Raw genomic sequence first — 18,325 nt, forward strand, 5'->3', positions numbered from 1 at the left:
CATTGTGGTGTTAAATTGCAAATTTTTATTTTTTTTGCTACCCGGGACTTGCAATTAAAACAACTGACAAGTACGTTAAAGTAGTGACTATCAAAACAGCCAACACCAACACCAACACGAGCAACAACACAAAAACATGTTGTGCAAGTGACAAAAACAGGCGACAAATTCCACACCAATGCCAGAGTACGAGCATAACCAGGCAGCCAACTGCCATGGCTGAGTTGGAGAGAAAGCGGATTTCGAAATTGGTAGCATATTTGTCCAAATCGATTTCGTTCGGCTGAAAAGCATTTTGATTCTTTCAAATAACTGCGTTCCTTTTGGAACTCCATTTAAATGAAGAATAGCATATTTTTAAAATCAAATTTTAGAAGATATAAGTATGTATCAAAGGAAACTCTATCCCAATCTAATTTAAAGTATGCAAATAATTTGAATTCATAGGACTCCATTAATTATTTTAAATGCATTTTTTGCATTTTGAAAGAAGTAAATTAAATTTAAGTCCTCTAAGTCTGCTATTTTTGAATTCGGATGTGCATGCTCCTATGTATATCAGAGAATAATAAAAACAAACCTCTAATAAAATGAACTATCTTAAATTAAGGTATTAAAACATACATTTATAATATGTTCAAATGTAAATTGAGTTGTGTGTTGTGCTTTTCAGTAATTGCAGTATATCAGGGTTGTCCGAACTTTTGTAAGCCAGAAGCAATTCAAATAAAGACCGAATCCACTCAAATGCAAAACCGCAATTTTTTCAAGCTATAAATCGCAAATTTTAGTCTGTCCGTGCATATGTAAATTATTGTGCCATTTAGCATTCTTTTTTTTGGTTTTCCAGTTTTTTTGTTGTTATGTGTACGTAGATATTGTATGCCATGCCGATTTTCACTTGCAAATATGCGAGAAAACATGAAATTTTCCATGAACGAGTTTCTTTCACATATGTATTTTATTTGCCCAGCATTTAAAAAAGAACACGCGTTTAATGCAAAAACTACACGTTTTTTTCTGTAAATTGAAATTACGCCATAAACTCAAATCTTTTTACGTGAGTTCATTTGAAATGTTGTTCAGAGTACATTCTTGTGAATGAGCTCATTATAAAGGCACAAGTTGTTAATCTTATTGTAAATGGTATTTTAGTTAGGAAATCAATATTTTTCGAATGCCAACTGATTCTTTTTAAACTTAAATTGCAATGAAAAATAATGTGGAAATATTAATTGTTATTCTTATTTTTACCAGTTATCTATTTACATACTTTTTATACATTTTGACATTTGTTACTACTGATATTCATGTGTATTTTTATGATTATACCATAACTTTTGCAGAAAAATGCTTACTAAATCCATTACTTTAAGCTTTAAATACTTGATTACTTGATTATCTTCCTTTTTATCTCAATTCTTGAATAGGCAAAATAAATAAAACGCGTGAACATTTTATCTTTGATTAAACTTTCTCAATCTATTAACTTTCGACTTTATTATCATGTGTTTATTAAAAGCCATTCACATTTTCATATCTAGACAATCAACTGTCTTAGTTTTATCGCTACATCATTACACAATTCTGATCAACAAACTTATGACCTCACAAGTAATACTTGTATCTTAACACATTTATTGCTGCTTACTTATTATCGTTGCGGTATCATCTCGTATAATTCGATTGGAATTTATCATTAGACTTGATTCGTAACGCATGTTTTACAATAAATTTATTATCGAAAATTGTGTTTGGCACACGGAAAATGGCATAACTGTGTTGAACACGTAATTCAAAATTGAAAAATTAAATTCCGTTTTCATTCCACAAAACGATGTTCATTTCAAACCTCGCCACATAATACAAAAATGTGTAAATAGCTGTAAGTGTGTGTGTGTGTGTGTGTGTGTGTGTGTGCATGCCTTGATTCTGTTTGTGCGTGGCTCGCATATTTCTGAGATTTTAATACTCTCATTTGCATTTTTATTTTGATTGCTTGTTTATTTACACTCGTATATGGCATATACTCATTTGTTCGCTTCCATTCAATTTTCGATTATTTTCATTTATGAAAATTCTATGTGGTCCTTTTCTTTCCACTTATTTATAATTGTAAATTGTTTTGTTTTTGCTAAATAGCGTTAAAAGCAAAATCATAGAATATTTTCATATTGAAATTTTACGATATTTATTTAGTTGCTAAAGTTTGCATTTTGCGGTCCATTAAAATGTTCTTAAAAATGCATAAACTAATAATATTGTCTAGACTATTGAATAGTGCACAATGCTTGAGTGTGTTATACACATATTTTGAAATTCGAATAGAACATTAAAAAGACTAATAAATCTGCTCTTAATGAGGTATTAAAAGCAAATCAATTCAAACAAAAGGGCCATATTTTTTTTCCTATCATCAATTGAAGTCTAGCTCGTGACCCCAATTTATTTATCTGCTGGGTTTTTTTTATGTGGTGGCCTTAAGCTGTCCTGCTGTCCCATTCAATTTCCTTTGCATTTGTTATTTAATTTATGTTGTTTTATTTTCAAACATTAATAAGCAAGAAACACCTACCAATATATAAAAATAAATTTTGGTTAAGAAACATATCTAAATAAATATCACACACAAGTCTATATAAGATTGATCTGACTAGCTGGCAGCCGGTGCTTGAGTAGCTGGACTTTATAGGGGATTTAAAGCACAACAATTGCGATTGACGGTTTGGAGGAATGTTGATTGGCAAAAAGAGAGTGTAGAGCACAGCACACGTACACACTTGACATTCCCGGCTTTAACGCTTCGTTCATGCTCATAAAACTGAACAATGGCAGGCCTTTCAATTGCTGCTAATTTTGGCATCGTCGACATTAAATATGCAGGTGGCAGCAGCATAACAATAATTTTTAATAATGCCACAAAAAATGCGGCCCATACCCATTTTTTACACACGCATACAAAAGTAAACGTGTGCCTGTAAAACCTGAAAAAGGAAAGGCAGAAGTACGTGCTAATCCTTGATATGAAACAAGGGAGTGCGTAAAGCAGCCGTAATCTAAGCTGAAAGCATAATGCAATAGTAATAATAAAAGCTTTGCCGAACATAAAATACTAATGACACCCGAATGTCGCATTAGAAGTGGGCGTGTCACAATTTTAATGGCACCGGCCTTCAAGCGGCCTGGGAAATAAGAAAAATGTGTGCAGACGGGGCGTATGTGTAATATTTTGTGCAGCATTCTCAAACTTGTGCACAATTGAGAAAAGTTTGTCCTTTCAAACCTGAAAACTTTGCATGTAAACTCTTATTAATTTCATTAACTTGACGCCTCTTTGCAGCTGGGTGTTTGGCGAGTTCCTCTGCCGGATGTATCAGTTCGTCCATTCGCTGAGCTACACGGCATCGATTTTCATCCTGGTTGTCATCTGCATGGAGCGCTACTTTGCCATTGTACATCCAATTACCTGTAAACAAATATTAACGGCCGCCCGTTTGCGGGTAAGTTGCACAACAAAACTGAACTCTTCAAGCTAAGTGCGCCATTTGCAATTGGAATTCCGACAACTATGTGCTATAATAAATGTATAATTACTTGAAATGAATAGCACTTGAATGTGTTCCGTCTACGACTGTTTCATTAGGATTGAGCTTCTCATAAATTGAATTTTATTAGCGACTGGCCGGACGGCATTGAAATATTTTATATGTATATATGTGCTTATGTATTTGCCAAGAGATGTACGTGCCAAGTAGGCGCACGCCCGGCGTCCGGAAGGCCAAAATAGATTATCCACACCCCTCACAATTGTAATGACGATGATGATCTAATGAGTGTGGGAGGAACGCAAGTATTTGGCGTTGAAGTGTATGGATATATAAATGACTTTAGTTCTATCATGACATGACAGCATTCTGATATCGCGAGTGAAACGCGATGACACTGAATGAAATGAGTGTCATGAAACATTGGCCCGATTGAAGACAGCAACAGCAATAATAACAAAAATGTGCTAAAAATAAGTAATAGTCCAAGAAATGAACTCTTAGAGGGAATGAATGAAATTTGGGTCAAATAAAAATAGGTTACTTGTACATTCGCGCACATTAATTGTGTGTCTGCCCCAAAAGACATGCCACGATTAAAGTAATAGAGACATGTCTGTGTGCGAACCTTGCTTTCGTTGGTATTCTGAAATTCAGTTGGACTCTTCCATTTAACTATATAATATTGATTTCAATATATACGAGTGGGACTGAAAACATTTGTATTAAAATAATAAAAACTGCTTGTGAAATATTGTCGCAAGGATTGTTGCTACCAAATAAAAGGCCAGAGCATTGAAAATGGAACTTTTACTACTATAAATTTTTAATTAGGATACTTAACAAACAATTTAGCGTTCTTTTTATAATTCTTCTTAGCATTCTTAAGTAGTTATCTTCATATATTTGTACTTTTTCAAATACTTAGCATTAGCTTTTGCCAATTTATGCATGAAATGAAAACTTATATTTAATTAGTCATTTGAATTGCAAAATACAAATGTGAAGTTTGTATTTAAAAAAGTATGTTATTTAAAAGTTCCCTTTACAATGTTTCTAAAAAGATTATTGGTTATTTTATATAAGCAATGAATAATAGGTGAAGACGTAGAGGCACTTGTATACTACATAGAATGAAGCTATTTATTTAACCCCTATTTGAACTTATTCTGGTATTAATTTCTAATAAAATGCAGCCGAATCTTTAAAAAGGCTGGACCTTTATTGTAACAATAATTCCAACGAAAAAAATATATAGATCAATGGCGATTATATAACTTTGACTGGAAAAGTGTCCAGAATATTTAAAAAAAAAACTGGCTTTAATCTTAGAATAGATTGGAGATACACGTACAAGCAACAGAATTTTCAAATCTTTTTTGATGCCACCCTCAACTTAGACGCCTGAAAAGTATACAAAGAACTTACTATAAATCCAACATCGGCGCTGACAGAACTGGATGATGCCCAGATGATTGAATATTTGATATATTTGAAAGGAAACTCTCGTGCACAATAATCCGATACTTAGCGTTACATATATATGTGTATATATACAAATGCCACCTAAAGTTTCGCTACACCTTTTCAGGCGCAATTGAATTTTAAAGCTACGTTTAACTTGATTTATTGTTATGGGATCGAAAATACTTTTACCTTTTGGTCCCACCACGTAAATAAACCATGCCGTTTTGAACCATTTTTTCTCCGTGTGCTTCGTGGTAATGCTCAGTTTTAAATTGTTGGGCTTCGGTCGAATTTCTAAAAACAAAACATTAAGCAACATCGCCTACATTTTAATGACTTTTCTAACTAATTTTGGCTTGCAAATTGTTGCCCACCGTAACCTATTTAAATGACCCGCAGCGAGAAAAGCGTAAAAGGCTTAATAATCCAAAACGAAATTCCATTTCCAGCGGCAAACTTTGTTCACTTCTTTGGCCAAAACTTTTGCACAACCCACAGACATCGCCAGTGGCTAAAAATAATGAGTAAGCCAAAGATGTGGGGGGGTATGAGCAATAAATATTGAGTCATTTGTCCTGAGTAATTGGCCATAATGCAAAACCGCCCATATGCATGCTACATTTATGGCCATTGTAAAGCAAATAGACTAATTCACATGTGCACTATTAACTCGAGCTGTTGATTTTAATGAATCTAATTAAAATACACAACGACAAAAGGAGACCAAATACGAGTATGTTTTGACGGCATTTGTTGCCTTCTGTCTGAATTCCACATGCAAATCGGCAATAATGGGTGGATGGATGTGGACGTGTGTGTTAAACAACAATTTAGCAAATTGTTTGCGTGTTTTACATTTCATTTTGTATTCATGGCACCTCCTCTCTGCTCCGCACAGATGGTCATTGTAACCGTTTGGATAACTTCGGCCGTCTACTCAACGCCAAAGTTCGTCTTCAGCAAAACTATTAAGAACATACACACCGAGGATGGTCAGGAGGAGGAGATTTGTGTCCTAGATCGCAAAATGTTCAACTCCAAGCTGTTGGACATGATTAACTTTGTCCTGCTGTATGTTATACCTCTGCTGGTCATGACAGTGAGTATGCTTCAGCTCTAAACTAAGAGTTATTATAGTAATAGTCGGCAATTGTCTTTGGAAAGACTACATTTTAGATGATGAAAAAAATTATAAAAATTATGAAAATGTAAAAGCAAAGAAACCATTATTGTTGATTTAATTTTTGGGACTTGCTGTTTATTTTTCTATATTTACTATATTGCAGAGATTTAATGAAATAGGTTTCTGATTAAAAATTATTTTTGTATGATATCAAGGCATAAATTATAGAATGTAATCATTATAAGCAATTTTGAAATGCATTCCTAAAAATTTCTATACTTATTTACAAACTATTTTATGTATCACAACTATTATAGCATGAGGTGGTGACCATTTTCTAGAGTTTGAAAAAAGTCGAACTCTGTTTTATTTCTTGAGAAAATTCCTAGGTAATTCCCATTGATAGTAGAATATTCGTCTTAAAATTGAATATTGCTGATGACTGCGACTAAGTACAAAAAAGGAAGCAGTGTTCCGATTTTCACATAAAATATTTAGCATTTTTAAATGTTTCAGGGAACTTTTATTTCCTTCCTGTTATGTCCTTACAATCTTTTATAAACTGCCTATGGCAATTATTGGTTTAACCTCAGCTCTCTTCTATTCTCGTCATTATATCCAAATCAAAGCAACTATAGTTAAAGGATTCGTGGCCTTAGGCAACAATTAATTAAGGCAGTAGCTGTTATTGATTAGACTTATCAAATCATTTTCCATTTAGACACAAAACAACTGGCTGAGGCAGCAAAATTTGAGTTTAGAGCTTTTCACAGCTAGTACGTTTCCCTCAACTCAAAAAAAAAAAGGCCAGGTTAATTAGCTTTTACAATTGTTTTGTGCAGGTGCTGCAAAAATATGTAAAAATATACAATTAAGATGGAAAGTGTCCAACTTATAAAATAGACAAGTGAATACCTTCCATTTCGGTATACTACAAGATGCTTTTGGTGTACCGAGATATTGTAATTTACATTTTTACACAACTAGATAAGATAATGGAGTAGTCAGTTAGTAGTGTCGCACCCATTTAGTCACATCTCCTGCAGCAATAATTTCATCAGCGCATTTGCATTTTCTGCCAACCAGGTGCTCTACAGCAAAATTGCCATTGCCTTGTGGCGTAGTTCGCGTGGCCTGACGTCCCACATGGCTCAGCAGCACCATCCGCACCATCCGCAGCAGCAGCAACAGACGCAGGATAATGGTATGGGCATGCACAATAGCATGTACCATCATCACCACCACCATCCGCATCCGCATCATCATCATCAACAGCACGTGCATCTGAACCATCAGCAGCAGCAGCTGGCTGGCAATGGCGGCGGTGGCGCCACCGCCACAACAACAACAATGTTGCAGTCGCAGGCCACGGGTGGCTCCCTTTCCAGTAGCTTGACGGGTGGTGGCAGCAGTGGCGGTGGCGGTGGCATTGGCGGCGGTTTGTTGTCCTTGTCACGCCGCCAAAGCAGTAAATATGAAAAGCGGGGCGTCAGCATCACAGAGAGTCAGGTAAGTGGTTGCAATAAACACATTAAGCAATGTCACGAAAAAAATTCCACAAAATTGTTGAGCTAGTGTGCCAGAATCTATGCTGTATAGCACTAAAAACTATTTTGGTGGCAAAGTGATGTCAACAAAATAATGTCCATCAATAAATCAGATAAAATGTTCTTCACAAAAGGTTTTGTATGCAGCTCGAATGAAAATATACAACGTTTTTAGAAAGTTTTTCTACCGTAAATGCTAAAGAACGTCAGAGTTTGTTAAGAATATTACAATACACATATTCATATTTTTCGATTAAAATTGACAAAAAAGTGTGCCTTACGAAATTGTATTTTTTATTTGTAAGCATTTATTTGAAATGTTGTTGATGTAAATTTACCTTTTAAGGTTTTTCCAATAAAAATCCAGGATAGTTTTTTTAGGCAGCCATTTCTGATTTAAATAAGTAATCGTATAAATTACACAGATAAGTTCGTCAGATTGAAGAAAACTGAGAGTTAAGGGACTATGTATTTATTTTATTATTATTTTAGGTAGAATTCTGATTTAATTAAGAAGTCATATAAATGACACACATATGTATGTTCGTCAGACTTCAGCGAACTGAGCGTTAAGGGACTATGTATTAATTTTATTATTTTTTTACTTTTTTGAACATAGTATCTTAGCTGCTCAATTATTATTGTATTTGTAATGTACAAAAAATCAAGTGGTTTAAAAAGCATTATTATATTTCAAACTACTTTTTATTTATGTAGAAAGGTTATATGATACATGGGTTGGCGTTAGACGCCGTTTGTGATGACATATAATTCCCTTGGTTTTATGGACGGACCTGTTTTTAACCATCCAGTATTCTTCATGAACTTTTATGTTTTCACAATCTCGATTTTTGTGAGCTCTGTGAGATTTATTAAAAAAGTAGCTGGGCAATGATAGAAAATGTGTTCATCGCATTTCTCCACCTGTCATCTTTACATTTAATGCAAAAATCAAGGAGTTTGATTAAAATCTACTGCTTTCAATTTCAAAAATAAAAATTTCAAATTAAAGTTTATGCTTACATACATTTTATCTAACATTTAACGTTTTCTTACTAAATACAAATGACTTCAATTTATTAGTTTTAAACAAAAGAGGAGCAAGATTTCCATTTAATTACAACAAAGCATAATAAATTCCCTATGTTTTGTGATAGAGTGAGAAAAATGAGCGGCTAGAAAAACATTTTACCATATAGAATAGAGAAACTAAAAGTTTGTAAATAAAATATTTTTCAAAAATGTGTTTTTATTTATTTTTTATTTTTTGTTTTGGATATAAAATAGCTATCGTATAATAGGAAAATATACAGTAGCTGCAGGACAGCTAAGTTCGTCTGTTCAGCTGGCAACAACAACTTGACGCTTTGATGCCATCTTTTGAAAAACTTTAACACATTGCGCCATTCGGACATCCTTCAACAGCTCAGCTCTCTAGCTTGCTTAATATTTAATATTTGCGCAACACCATGGAAAATGGCAGGCGGAGTGAACGAAATTCCGCAGTGGCCCGGCCGAAGTTTCTTGAAATTAAATTCGCCCAACTTTGGTCAAGTGGGAGCCAATCTCCAGGTGTCAATGCGCATTAAAAGTATCGCCATTTCGGCCATAGACGAGATGAAAAGCCAAGTATTGCGCTGCGCAAACGAAAGTTAAATAAACCAACTGACAGCGAGAGATATTGAGGCGCTGGCTGCTGCAGAAGTTCAAATACTGGAAATAGAAATAGCGCAGATTCCTGGCCGGCCATCCCTTAGCTGACTTGCCACTTACGAGTATTTCGCAACAATTGAGCGTTGCGTTGACAGCAAATAGTTGTTGTTGCCACTGGCATGGAGTTCAAGTGCAAGTTTCAATTTAAAATTGATCCTTAGTAGGTAGGTAGTTGGCCCAACAAGCTAATGACACAACCGATGCGTTTTAATAATAAATGGGTTCGCGAAAACCCGCTAAGAAAGCTAGTCAAAGCTTTTATATCTATCTTGAAAACAATATCAACTTTATATTCATATTTGATTCGAACTAAAGTCTTGGCATCTAAGGCGGGAGCAGATTTGATTTTGATTGATAAAAAGCGAATATTTGTTTTCGAACAACAATCATAGTATTTAGGTAGTTCAACAATTCTGCGGATTTTGATTCATCGCTTGCTCTATAAGAACCTGATTTCTTGCTTGCATTCAATAAACTCATTACACTGCAAGTCCTCATACGAATTCTCAACTATGTCTCTGCTCACAACTAACTGTTTAACTATATTTTTGTTAAACTTCTCTTTCTCGTTTCGTTTTGTGAATATTTGATTTGCTCCTTTTCTAAACCAAACAAAACCCGCAACTCCAATAACCACAACAACAACCCCAACAACAACAAACAAACAACAACAACTTAAAACCCTAGCTTGATAATTGCAAGGTAGGTGTATACCTTACTGACAATCTCCAAATCTCCATTTTAATAAATTTCCCACATGCAGAGGCCATTCAATTTAAATCGTCTATCATTGTCTTTGCATCCATTACTCAACCAGGTCTCACTGGAGTCGGACCGGCCCATTGTGTCCGCCTGTCGCAAAACCAGTTTCTATCAGCATTCGCACACGCACCACCAGCGTCCTGGCAACAATGGGGGCGGGGGCGGGGGCGTGAGCGGAGCCGCCCACATGTCGCACTCGTCGAGCAAAGTGTTGCGCGCCCGGCGCGGAGTCGTTCGCATGCTGATAATTTTTGTGCTGACATTTGCGCTCTGCAATCTACCGTATCATGCACGGAAAATGTGGCAGTACTGGTGAGTATTCTTCTCCGTCTTTGTCATCGCAACCGCTATCTCCATCAGCTCCATCAGCAGTCGCAGCTGAGAAAAAAGCGAGAGAAAATAAATTTCCACTTTTTACAAACAATCTGTCAGACATATTTGCGTCAGGGATGAGAAGTATCTGAAAAATGTTATTCAATGCAAATGATTTTCTACAACAAACCCAATTATTAATATTCTTCGAGGGGTTATATAATGTGTCTCGCTTTTGAGCTAAATGTCATAAAAGAACCTCTCCCGTTTGACTAGAGATATTTTATTTCCAGAAGTTCCTGTTTTTATTACATTATTTTAATATTGAATCAACAAATGAGCCCACATTTGCAAATCAGATTGCAATAAATATAAAGAATAATAATACGTTATTATTTCATTATTTAAAAGATAAAAGAACACATAAAAAAAATTACATTAATGTCTACAGCTCCGATATGTTGGGGGCGTTTTTTAAATAAAAAATATCTATATATATTTTTCTCGATTTTAAAACAGTTAATATAATTTAAAAGTTAATGTTGAAATATTATTCGTTTTTAAAGGTATCTAGTTTTTTAAGAAATACATTTAATTTAGCCAGCTATGCTCCGATTCACAGCCCGATAGGATCAGACACGTTATACTTGTAGACTTAACAAACTAAAACGAATATAATAACTAAAAGAGAATAATTAATTCTCATAAACGTTAAAAGTGGAATAATTGATTCTCACGGCATAACAGAAGTATCTTTGAAGAAATGTCAAGGTTATCATACAATTTTAATAATTGTACTACCAGATTAAAAAAAGATTAAAATCTTTAAAAAAAAATGAACTAATAGAATTACCGAAGGAGCAAATAGAAAGAAAGTCAGTCCGGCAAGCTATGACCCAACTCTCAGCCGTAAGTGGGCTCAGATTTCCCATAATATAGAGAACAACGAGAGAGAGAGAGAGAGAGAGTTCTGTTGAAAATAACTAAAGAAGATCATTATAATTAGAACAAATAAGCCGAAAACGATTGTACACAGCGTAATCAGTTATGCATCTAGACAAGACGAATGCCAATTAATTTCGAGATTTCCTCAGGTATAACTATAGAGAATCAGGGTTATAAAACAGAGAGAAAAGTGAGAGATTTCTGTCTAAAGTTAGTGAAAAATTGCATTATAATGAGAGCAAATAACCTAAAAACAATAAATACAAATTGCTATTGATGGAAGGCTTATCAACAACATTCTGCTTGAATTTTTAGTAATTAGAATTAATGAATAGGAATTGATTCTGAACAGACCCAATACGTGTCTGATGCTTTCTACTTATACTGCGGACTTTGCTTTACTTTTAAAATCTGAATATACTTTTAGTGCCTTTACATCCACAAATTTTCGATGTCTATCTAAAACAGAGAATTATGCGGGCCCTTCGATTTGGAAAGCAATTGCTGCATTTATTTGTTCACCAGTCTCTCTCTATAGTACAAGTACTCGTATGTCGGCTTTAATCTCATGTGTGTGTGTGTGACGAGCAACTGGCCTGAGTAAACAATTAAGTTGTCAAGGAACATGGTCTGTGAACGAAAGTAAACGGCTCCTGTTATGTCTGTCCCATCCCTTCTGTTTTAATATCCGTTTGCAAATATCAGCACAGCTGCCAGAAATCGCCACGAGCCATGCGCCATGCGCCATGCGCCATTAAGTCTGTCCGAGTTCAAGGCAGCGTTTAGTTGGCCAATCCTTCTGGCTTTCCTGGCCAGTTTCAACTGGTCACCGGATATGGTCGTTTTGGCGCTTTCGAAACCGGAAACAAACGAGTAGTTTGGCTTAGATTAGCTGTAGAATAGATTAAAGGGTGCATGTGGATGGCCTGGAGACTTAAAATGCCAGCAGTTTGCATTTGTAAACATGTTTTGATGTCCAGATTTTAAAGCAGCACCATGCTGTGCGATGATGTTGTTGCTGATGTAACTATTGCCTTACGACTTGTGTAACTAGTATCCTGATTGAAGTGTCCGTTACCTTTCCTTCAATTCTTGGCAGGACACACAGAGGAAGAGGCGGCAGCTTTTGTCTGTGGTGGTTGATTAGGAAAGTGTCTAAAATTAGTGCAGAGGAGAGAACTTAGCCTGATACTTAACATTTATGAGCTAAAGAGATCTCTACTGATTTTAGAATAATAACCAAAATCTATAGTTTTCTGAGTCTAACAATATTAGTTCAAAACAATCAAAATGCTTGGTTTTATATAATAAGTGGCTCTGCAGTTTCTCTTTACACAGATTCCGATTAGGCACACAGATAAAGTTGAAAATTTATTTCAAAAGTTCCGCCACCTTTTTAAAGTTTTCTCAATTATTTTTGTATTTTAAAAACAATATGCAATTACGTAGTTTAAATAACAGACACAAAGTAAAATTTATACCTCGCAACTATTCATTTAAAATTACATGACATGGCCATCCATTCAATCGCAACCGCCATCCTGCTCCTACTTCTAACCTGTGAATCCCTTATACTTGTATTTTATTTATTGAAATCAGAACCAGTGTCGCATGCTTGTCATAGTATATTGATGGAGAATAAACGGACATTTGAAAAGTCTGCATTGGCACTTGCCAGCCAGTGGCTCATTCAATATTTACAGCAATACAGATATTTGCTTTTTGCCGTCTAGTGCAGGATTGCCATAAAAATAAATAAAGAATAATAATATTTTCAGTGGATGCGTGAAAAATTGCTGAAATGCATTTCAGTTCGGTGCTTCAGTCCACGAAAAACTTGTGTATAGTACATGAATACAGAAATATGTGTATGGCTGGCACATTTTTAAGCTAACAAATTGAAATTTGTTTTGTTTTTAGATGTGTCCATGTCTGTCTGCCCGTCTGGTTCAGACTGTGTGGGGGCTAATAAATAAGAATTTATTTTTGACATTCAAATGTTTGTCTGCTTAATAATCGTGATGTATATTTGGAGCTGCAAAAAACAATCTGTAGACGGAAAGTGCGAGTATTGCGAGCATATGTATATAGCAATTGATTCTTTTAGTACAGTCTTCTTTTTGTATAAACATGTCAATTTTGAAAGATTTATGATCCTTCCCACTTTGACAATTTGATTTAAATGTCAATTACAGAGCAGACAATAATTTATTTACAAGTATTAGTCTTTTTGTTGTGTGTTAGAATGGTTTGGATGTGATAGCCTGACATGTTAATAAATGTAAACACAACATGAGCAAGGTAAATAATTATGAAACAGTTGCACTGGAAGAAATCACAATAAATGTCACAATAGATAATCTATATAAAATAGCTGATAATAATACTTCAAAAATAATATGGTAAAAAATTATGATAGAAAGAAATGCTAGAAAGGAATGCTAATTCAATTAAAAGATTATTGATTATACTGCAGCTAAATAATATTTTATATTTTAAATATATAAATCACTTAAGAAATGGAATCTTCTAATAGACTTACATCCCAGAAAGACTTGCTTTTTAATCAATTTCGCCCACAAGCTGCAAGTCAATTGTCGCTCAATACAAGTATATGACTAGCTTTTAGCGAAGTGTATTTATAGAAGAGACACCTGTCAGAAGTTTGTTTGGCCATTGTCCCAACCATTATAATTCATATACCACTCAAATAAACTGACATATACGGGTAATGGAAATGGCAAACGAATGGAGAAGCAAAAGTAAATAGCAATGAAAAATCCCAATCACTGAAGTGAAATGTTTTCAAATGCGGCAAACACAAACAGCTCCCAACTATTAGCTAAAGGCAGTCTGAGGACAGAGGACGAATCTGTGCATCCTAGCGTTAAACGAACTTCACGAAAAAATCATTTTTTATAAAGTTGTCCATGTGATTGTCTTTTTGCCAATTTTTTCATTTCATCCTTTTACTGAAATAAAACTTTCAGCAATTGCTTCTAACCTTTGTCCTTTGAGTCCTTTTGCAATGCAATTGACAGACACTTTTAAGTGCTAATATTAAAGTGATTCTGTGTACAAAATATTGCTTTAGCCAACTTGTTTCGTTTCTGAATTTGTATTCAGATATTTATTTAACTGTGTACGTTGCGGAAATATATAGTCCTGCACATCATTATCTCTCAGGCCATTTGAGGCAAATGCCAACCTCCTGTGGCTTATTTTCTAACCAACTTCCGGTACAATTTCACGAAATGCCCCTTCGTTAGGCTGCCCACAGGTCACTTAATTGTCTTCTTGGGCTGTTAAGTGGAGAGGCCCAAGGGCGTGACATGTGTGCCCTGCAGGAAGTCCTCGCGTCTCTCTCTCTCTCTCTAAATGGTCTTTGGGCTGGGTCCTTATGATGGGTGGTAAGTCACAAAACAAAATGAACAGAACTGCCAAGTTGCTTCTGAATTGTTATGATTTGTTGAGGGGAAGGTTCAAATAATAATAAAAATTTCTGGGTGGGTGGACATAATGCGTATATTTTTATACCAACACAAAATTATTTGTATGTATTACTTGTTATGTGTTAAAGACAGTGAAAAGCCCATTTTTGTAGGCTAGAGTTCCGTTACGATTACATAGAAAGATTATAGATGTCATTAGGTTGGGTTAAATGAATGAGGATCGTAGGTCCCAACATCTAAATCTTTTCTATTTCAATAATCTATTAAATGTTCTTCTTTATCTAACTTCCTCCAATTCCATTAAAGTACGAGCATAGTATTGATTGCAATTGAAAATCGACCCGTTTTGTACGTTTTTTCTGTTTTGACTTCAACTAGTTCGATGGCGCACTTAAACATTTAAAAATTAAAAATCACTCGAAAATGAAAACGAAAGCTGCACAATTGAAAGCGCCATCGACATCGCTTGAGTGCGCCAATCAGTCGCCGTTCCCCGCAATTTCTGAGTCCTTGCTTCTATATGTAATTTGCAACACAAATTGTCAACTGAAAAACATTTTGACAGGCAGTCACAAAGTTTTCGGACTTGGGCGCCAAGTCAACTGGCCAGAAAGTTGCACTCTTGCATCAATTTGTGTAAAAGCCGTTCAGCTGCTTGTGCCAGGCAAGTGGTTCTTTCTGGTCAGGTTTTGTTACTACTTGTAGCAGGCGAACGTGTCCTTACTTTGTGACATCAAAGATGAGAGCGTGAAAAAACTATAAAACAAAAATGTACTATAAAAATATAATACTAAAAACTTGTAGTAGAATATTCGTATTTCCTTTCATTTTAAACGACTGCAAAAAAGAACGAGGTTCTCAATTCGTCTGTGTATTTTTTTTTTCCGTGCAAGCAAAATGAAAGAAGGCAAAAGGAAGAATACTTCTTGGTGAAAGTTCTTGGAAGAAGAGCTATAGCTGCCGATAGATCTAGCTGGGTTTCATAGCCAAGAAGCAGCCTGAAACGTACCTTTTCTGCATTCGACAACTAGATAGTAATTAAGCTCATAAAGCCGCTGCTTCTTAGTATTCCACATTATCGATATTTTACAATTTAAATACGATTATGTGAGTGAAAGCTGGGTTAGAACTGTTGATGATATTTGTAAATCGATATCAAGAATATTTTAAGATCGTTAAAAATGCGACAATTTTCATTTGATATTTCATATGTGAATAACAATCCTAGTTCTAAACACACTTACAATTCCACTATACGAAGATAAAGTTAAAGCTAAATGAAAAGCTTTTTGAATAAATTGACTTGAAAACATACATATGTAGCAGGCCAGGGGTCTCTCTATTATCAAAGCTCAGTTGACTCTCTCATGGCGCAGGCTCTCACTATTGTAACAGTAAATCCTCTCGCGTATGTAATGTAAGCCTGCTGGCTGTAAGAGAGCTACGATCAAGCGTATAAGACGTTTAAAACAACATTTCAACCCCCATTCTTGGGACTCTCTTTTCCTTCCACACATCAGAGCTTAATAAAATGTTGTTCGACTCAATATTAAATATCATAATGAAGATCTTTGTTTTATAAAGAGCCACAAATACTAAGTAAGAAACAATGTTCACTTTAGTATAACTACTTATGTATTTAAAATTTTTATTACAATGTTTGTTATACAAGTAAATTCGGATATGGATTTGAAAAAATTTGACTCTTTGATATTAGTTCGTTTAGCGAGGGACTGCAGTTTTACAATCGACAATCCACGATGGTCCATACTGTAAATTCTTGAACATGTTCACATTTCACAAGAAGTAATCTAGCTCTATCGTTATTTCCAGTATGCAATTGATCATCATTAAGCTGATCTTTAATCAACTTAAACTTAACTCAATCTTGCAAATTATTGCGTTCACAATACACGCTCCTCTCTAGTGCTGGCCAGACACTTTTGTCGACAATCGGGTTGCAGTGAAAGTTTGCTTGCCAGATACTTTCGTTTATTTTGGTCCATTACACAAGTTCCGTTCCGACTTGCACGTTTCGACAAAAGAACTTAATCACCTGTGCAGTTGCAGAAGCGATAGGAGCAGGAGTCGGGGTGGGGGAAGATAAAAAGTGCAGTCCATTTTCAAGAGTAGGGCAAGTCCAAGTTGGGCAAAAGTTTGGAAAAGTTGACAACTGGGCAGCAAAGTCGGTGGAAAGCAATGGCGACTTAATCAACTTAAAAAGTCGCGCGCTGCTTTTAAATTAATGTGTTTGTTTAAAGAACCCCCAACCCCACTGTTGGTGGCATCACCTCCACTATTTACATAAATATACAACACTTGTCGCATTTACAGGTCACGTTCATATCGCGGTGATTCCAATTTTAATGCGCTGCTAACGCCACTCACATTTCTGGTCACGTACTTTAATTCGGGCGTAAATCCCCTGCTCTACGCCTTTCTCAGTCGCAATTTTCGCAAAGGCATGAAGGAGCTGCTGCTCTGCTCCTGGAAGAAGGGCAAGGGCAAGTCCTCCTCGAACTCATCGATGCACCACAAGCGCAAGGCCCTGCAGGTGAGTTGCACTTCTCGATCTCAACGTAGACACAATGGCAAACATTTAAATGGGTATTCAGCAAAATATAACTTTTAATATAACTTTTATTAGTTCAAATAATAGTACATACATATACTTATTAAGTGGGTTCATAAAAACTATTTTCAAGTCCGACTTTTTACTCTTTCGTTATATAAATGGGACATCTATCAATCATACTTATACTTTTATTATTTTTCAAAATAGCTGCGGGAAAAAATGACTATTTCGATTCAAAATCGTACATCGCTTTTTATTACCATCTCCTTCATTTTTCTTGTAGACAAAGCCCTTACTTCGTCCTGGTCAGCTGCCATATCTGTAATCTTTTGAACAGGAAAGAATCTGAAACCGCAACTGAATGATTGTTCCAAATGGCTTGGGAAAGTTTTCCGTTGAGTGGAAATGACGCACAACTGAAATAAATAATATGATACGTTTAGGGTTCACTTTTCGACTCTACTGACTATTTTAGTTTAAAGAGATTCACTTAATTAAAAAATAAACGATTTACAGATGAACTATCATACATTCTTTTGAGCCTATTTATTAAAAGAATAAACAATGCCGTATTGGGTTTGGGATTTTATTCATTTCTTTTGCTTATGTCTGATTTGAAACTAATTGAGAATAAATCATAATATTAAAACCGTTAACCCTTCAGCTATTTGTTTCGAAATTATTATTTTGCATTTTAATTTAAAACGTGCTTTAATACTACAACAATTTATATATTCAAATAAACATGAAACGTAATTAGAGTTGTATCAATCGACATTTTTTATTGAAAGAGAAAATTATTTTTTACCTATTTAAATGGTTGCCAGTGTCAGCGGATAAGCTGTAAGTCTCAAAACATTTGTTTGTTTATCAATTACATATTA

General features: G+C 35.1%; 1 protein-coding gene across 1 annotated transcript in view; it reads left to right on the top strand.

Annotated features, from left to right (window-relative positions):
• LOC115626403 (trissin receptor) overlaps positions 1 to 17,837 on the top strand; it is a 60,468-nt gene extending 42,631 nt beyond the window's left edge. Inside the window, exons 4-11 of the mRNA XM_030521766.1 lie at positions 3,341 to 3,500; positions 5,911 to 6,111; positions 7,222 to 7,413; positions 7,495 to 7,644; positions 10,083 to 10,097; positions 10,213 to 10,469; positions 17,201 to 17,420; positions 17,725 to 17,837. Coding sequence (XP_030377626.1) covers positions 3,341 to 3,500; positions 5,911 to 6,111; positions 7,222 to 7,413; positions 7,495 to 7,644; positions 10,083 to 10,097; positions 10,213 to 10,469; positions 17,201 to 17,420; positions 17,725 to 17,766 — 1,237 coding nt within the window. The 3' untranslated portion in view covers positions 17,767 to 17,837. The remainder of the gene's footprint in view (positions 1 to 3,340; positions 3,501 to 5,910; positions 6,112 to 7,221; positions 7,414 to 7,494; positions 7,645 to 10,082; positions 10,098 to 10,212; positions 10,470 to 17,200; positions 17,421 to 17,724) is intronic.
• The last annotated feature ends 488 nt before the right edge of the window (positions 17,838 to 18,325 follow it).

The sequence above is a fragment of the Scaptodrosophila lebanonensis genome, unplaced genomic scaffold (assembly GCF_003285725.1).
Source record: "Scaptodrosophila lebanonensis strain 11010-0011.00,11010-0021.00 unplaced genomic scaffold, SlebRS2 tig00000085-arrow-pilon, whole genome shotgun sequence".
Taxonomy (NCBI): Eukaryota; Metazoa; Arthropoda; class Insecta; order Diptera; family Drosophilidae; genus Scaptodrosophila; species Scaptodrosophila lebanonensis.